At 32.6% G+C, this 5,818-nt stretch overlaps 1 protein-coding gene across 2 annotated transcripts in view; it reads right to left on the reverse strand.

The window, feature by feature from the left end:
* The window catches only part of LOC106475182 (ribosomal oxygenase 1-like), a 13,548-nt gene extending 9,095 nt beyond the window's left edge, over positions 1 to 4,453 (reverse strand). The window contains exons 1-3 of one of the 2 annotated variants that reach the window (XM_013935879.2): positions 4,323 to 4,453; positions 1,953 to 2,027; positions 139 to 466 (exon numbers count right to left, since the gene is read on the reverse strand). In XM_013935879.2, coding sequence (XP_013791333.1) covers positions 139 to 466; positions 1,953 to 2,027; positions 4,323 to 4,376 — 457 coding nt within the window. In that variant the 5' untranslated portion in view covers positions 4,377 to 4,453. Of the gene's footprint in view, positions 1 to 138; positions 467 to 1,948; positions 2,028 to 4,322 lie in introns of both variants that reach the window. The other variant, XM_022379363.1, reaches the window with a different exon arrangement.
* Positions 4,454 to 5,818: the final 1,365 nt, after the last annotated feature.

Here is a 5,818-nt window from a genome sequence, read left to right on the forward strand (position 1 = left end):
GTTTAAAATTTTTACAAATAAAAAAATCATGTCAACTGCTTATATAAACAGCAGCTATACACGTGTATAAAAAAAAATATTAATATAAATATAAATAATATAAATTTTAATATAAAAATAATGATTTACAACACAAACCTCCAGCAGATCCTGGATGAGTTGGAGGTTCTTTTTCTTTAAACTTGAATCCAGCTTTCTCCTTTTTTACTGCTCCATTAGTGGTTTTTTCTTTTAGTTCCTTCCCAATACTTTTTCTTTTCTGTCCGTGATTATTAGCTAATGCTTTTCTGCTGCATTTTTTCTTTAACTGAGTGTCAGACTGTTTCAGTAAAAAATCTGTATTTTGGTAGATATTGTTGAGGGTTTTATCTGACAGGCTCTGTCTCTCTAGATTTTTGCTTAACCGGCTATTCATTTTGGATGGTTCTTCCTCACCTGTAATGTCCCCTGTTGAATAGCGGTTTTTCTGTTGTAAAAATAAAAACTTGTTTTCATGTATCTGTCACAGCACTATACAAGATAAATATATGTACATCTAAAAGGTACTTACAACTGAATTCCATTTACAGAATACAAAAATGTTGTTAATTTTTTTATAGAAAAAAAACATAAGCTCCTATAAAAGTGAAGTCGGTTAATTTAACCAACCTTGGAGCTTTGAAACTATAGATAACTCTAAATTTTCTATGTATATCTTCATGAAATTTGGCGAGCTTTCAGTATACGTTACAAGTCTGTTGTGCACACACAAAAAACATTTTTTAATAAAGTATTTCTCATAAAGACTTGCTTGTGACTTTCTAAAGTCTTCAGTAAGTCAGTCCGAGTAAAAGGTGATTTTCATGCTAAAAATAAAAATATTTCTTTTCATCTTACAGTATTCATTTTCATTTGTATAAAATCTTGAACTTCCTAAATGAATATCAAAAGTTTTTTTGGTAAAACTATATCTTATCTCTTATTTTCTCTACCCTAACACTAACTATATAGAAATCAATGTAGAATGAAATAAAAAGTTGAAAAATATTAAATAAAATTACTAATACCATTTTTTCCTCTGCACTGACCACAATGTTGATCAGAAAGTTACAAATTACTTGTCTTAATAATTTCAACGTTAACTTTTTTAATATGTTTTCTTATTTATTTTATGGTGTTACTGCTGTACTTTGTACTCACTTCAAAAGCAATAAGTCACAGCAAGAGCCCATTAGGTAACATATACAGTACATGATGTAGTGTCATGGCACTGGAGTTGGTATAATTTTAGAGATTTTATTTTACTGAAGTATTGCTAGGCTAAACTGAGTAGTTTATAATTTTTTACACTTTAATTACTTTTGTTAAAATATATAACAATAAATAAAAAAATATATAGATAAGAACCTAGAACTTGTAACACTCACTGCATACTCTAGCTGCTTGTCACTTGTGTAAAAATATTTGATGTTCTGCCTTAAGCAGTGTTGAATCTCATAAATTTGGGTGTTTAAAAAATTCACAAGCTTTTAAATATGCATTTTAGAACCAAAACATATATCAGGCAGTAGAATCTGTCTCAAAACAGCTATAATTTCTCTGGCTTTCTAAATGAAATATAAATAGGTTAAAACATTCTGTTACTGTTCAGATCATCAAATCTGATCAATACAAACCAAGAAATTCTCATCGACTAATGGATTACAAGGGACAAACTGCAAGCAGGACTGTAAAATTTATCTAGAGAAGAATCTGATATTTCTATTGGTTATATACAGGTAAAGTTGATTAGTGAACAATCTTAAAGTCAGAGAGAGCTTATTCTCTGGTAGGTTTGACAAATTTATTAATATCTCAGCAATAAAAAAATGTAAGAGGTTCAAATTTCATATTCTTGCTTGAAATTACATATAGTTTATGTTTTAGCATTTGATTCTCCTGATCAAATTGTAATAGAAACATCCTGTACTTACTGCCATTTTTCTTTTTCTACTGGAACTTGAAAGGTCAGGTGTAACATTTGAAACAACATGGTCACTAGATCCCTCCTAAAATAATAAACACCATTAATAATCTTGACTTAGTATATGAGGAAAGACCTTTTTTTTCATCTTTGCACTACATAATCACAAAAAACAATGTTAGTGCCACATCATCTCCTTCTTACTGTCTACTGACAAAAAAAGGTTCTTAAACACTAGAATGCTTTAGTTTCATTATATTTATGGTTTATCATTACAGCTGGACAATTAGTGGAATTTGATAATTGATTTTTCTGATATAAGAGTAATCTTATTTTCAGCTTGTTTCGAAATTTTTTAAAACTACATTTTTGAACTACCTTTCATTTAGTATAAGACCTGAAGTTTTGCAATGAAACAATAAAAAAAAGTTTATGTTATCTTATTAATAATTTTTTTCTGTCACAACGAATCTTCATTGTTCTAAAAAAAAACAGCATTTGAAATGTATGCTACTGATACAGAATGGAGATGGAGTGTGTGTTATTAAACACAAAGCTAGTTACACAATGGGCCATCTTTGCTGTGTCCACTGTGGTATCAAAACTCAGTTTTTAGCATTCTAAGCCTTAAGGCTTACCACTATGCCACTAGAGGGCAAAGAGAGAAAGAAAGATGTGAGAGAATAAAGAGACTAAGAGAGCCACTGCAGCCTATCAATGTATCTGTATCTCTTTCTTACTCATCAATTTTGCCTATCTGTTAACATATGAATACACATAAATGAGCCAACTTGGCTACTTCCAGAGGAATTAAATGTGTAGCTAGCTAGCACTCATTACTGCACATTTGTTCTGGGAATTTCACCACGATTCTTGCAAGATGTATACCACTATCCTTCAGCAAAATTGGTGTACAGTAAGTGTGAATGAAGGACATGAATGTCTTTCATCAGTGTCCTGTTCAAATCAGTGCTACTTGATATTTGTGTCAGTGAAGCATAAAAAATTGAATTTTTTTTCATTTTCATATTTCATTATATTTAAAGATAGAATTTTTTTCTTTTGCTTATTTTTTATTATGTTTTTTACTTAAAATTCTATTAATGTAAAAGGAATTAATGTTAAAACTTAAGGGCTCATATGGAAATCAGATAGAATATGCTTGAAAATGTACCACTATTACTCATTTCAACATATAAATTACATTTACTTAAATAAAAGATTAAATTGCAATTACATTTGAATAAGGTGTAAAATGGCTTCATGTGTTGTGTGTACTTGCATAATCCAGCTTAGCATTCCATACAATCACTTCTTTTTAACTAGTCACTGATAAGCTTTCAATTAGTATAAAGCACTATTTAACCCTACAATTGAAAGTGGGTCACACAGAAATTGCCATGTTTGTCTGAACAAAAGTAAAAATCCACTACACCAATTTCTCACAGAAAACTCCTCCCAAGTTCTTGCTTCAAAAATGTCTTCTCAAAGCAAGATTACTTTTGCTCAGGACATTTGGACCTTGATTTGCACTTTAATAATGTTTTTCAAAATTTTCATGAGATCTAGAACACTACATACTTAGTAGAAAAAATTAATGTGCAACTTTTATCGGCTGCTGTCTAAGCAATCATGTCTATGTCTGAATGAACTAAGGCAGTGAAATCGAAAGTTGTTACAATGACAGAAAAACAAATTATGTTATTGTTATTTCCACTTTAAAGTACAGTTTTATTGTACTCTTTTTGATTGTATATAAACATTGTTGGATGTCCATTCTTTCTTTCTGACTGCCTTAACTTCAACAGCAACCCTATCAATGATAGTATCATGACTGCATCCACAATGTTTTCACTTCATCAAGTTCTTGCACATATTATGCCTTTCAACTTTGCATTAACAATTGAGACTAGAGTAAACATGACTTCTGGACGTTCTAGTAGTACTGCTAGATAGGCATTCTTCCAGTTAAAGTTAAAAAACTCTTCTTTTGGTAAGTTATTTTATAAAGAGCAATGGGCTTGCACAAACTATCGCTAAAAGTGAAATAGCAATTTTACTTTTAGGGCTTTTTATCATTTGCCGGATACTGTGCAATGACCGAATCAGCAACTAATTTCTCTACGATCTATATTAGATTTTTGTATAAATATATCATAAATTTTGTATAAAGAGTCCCACCAAAATATATAGATCTCACGTGTACAAACTACTCTACAGATTAGGCCTAGTACTAGTAGTAATACATTCACAACTCGTAAGTCATAGGCTTAATTTAACCCTATTCAAGTTTTCAACTTAGCTACAAAGCGAATTTTTTAACATTTTTCATAAAAATGTTTCTCATTTTTTGTAATATAAGTTACGTTAATGTACTTACAACTTTTCTTCTTTTCTTAAAAACCGAAAATGCTGAAATTTTTTCAACTTTCATTTTCGCGCTTTTAGTAAAAGATTTATAAATCTATTTCGTAAACACTAGAGTCTAGAGGGCGACACAGTAGAAGTTAAAGCAACCCAACCTCCTACAAACCACAGATTTAATCATTTACCATTTGTTTGTTTATTTGTTTTTAAGTGCAAAATTACACAAGAGGATATTTGTTTGTGTCAACCACGGGTAACGTAACGAAACCCGGTTTTTAGCGTTTACAAGCCTTCAGACTTATCACTGCGCTAATGAGTTTACAGACCAGAAAGAGTCCGCCGGTGGGTCAGTAGTAAGTTTACATACGTACCTTTCTAAAATCGGGAGTTCGATTCCCGACTTCCCGCAGTACACAGAATGCAGATAGCCCATTGTGTAGCTATGCGTTAAAATAAAACAAACACCAAGAATTGACACTGAGGTTAACCTATCTTTATTTTTAAGTGAAAACTAAATTGAAATTTGCGCTGATTATGATTGTTTGTTTGTTGTAAAGCAAAGCCACATTGGGCTATCTGCTGTGTATATCACAGGGAATCGAACCAAGATTTTAGCGTTGTAAGTCCGTATACTTACCGCTGTCTCATCCGCGGACACTTGTAATGACTGTATTGAGGCCCGGCATGGCCAGGTGGTTAGGGAGCTCGACTCGCAATCTGCGGGTTGTGGGTTCGAATCCCCGTCACATCAAACATGCTCGCCCTTTCAGCCGTGTGGAAGTTATAATGTGACGGTCAATTCCACTATTCGTTGGTAAAAAAGTAGCCCAAGAGTTGGCGATGGGTGGTGGTGATGACTAGCTGCCTACCCTCTAGTCCAGGGGTCACCAAACTACGGCCCGCGGCCCGGATCCAGCCCGCTGCTGCATTGTGCCACAAATGAGCTAAAATATGATTATTTATATGGAAATATCATAGATTGTAGATAAACTTACTATGTAAAAAAATTAAAATAAGTGTGAGTAAAAATGTCCAAATTTGTCCAATCTGATTTTTGCATCTGACAGTAATATAAGTTTTAGGAAAATCAATGAAATAAAAAATTCGGCAACTTTTTGTGACTTTGGATATCAGAGCGCTTTTTGTGTTAGCACCTGCAATGAGAGTTCATTCCTGCAGTCTTTTTGTGTAAGTACCTGCAATGAGAGTTCATTCCTGCAGTCGCCTCTGCGTGCATTGTTGTAAGACGATACAATGCTTACAGGCAGTTGATACAAGTAGTGTGACGAGTGTGCGCGTGGTTACACAACTTTGTGATAGAGAAGACGTGTGCGTGTATTGTGTGTGCTTCTACGTATAGTTATGTGTTGTACATATGTGTTTATATATTTAACAGATGTTTTGTTTCATAGTGATACCGAAGATTGTACTCTTTCAAAACGGCAACACTTTCGTTGCATATCATACAACTAGCTTTCTGGTTGTTTGTTTCCACAAAGAAGTACTTTT

Source organism: Limulus polyphemus, unplaced genomic scaffold (genome assembly GCF_000517525.1).
Source record: "Limulus polyphemus unplaced genomic scaffold, Limulus_polyphemus-2.1.2 Scaffold8191, whole genome shotgun sequence".
NCBI classification, from domain to species: Eukaryota; Metazoa; Arthropoda; class Merostomata; order Xiphosura; family Limulidae; genus Limulus; species Limulus polyphemus.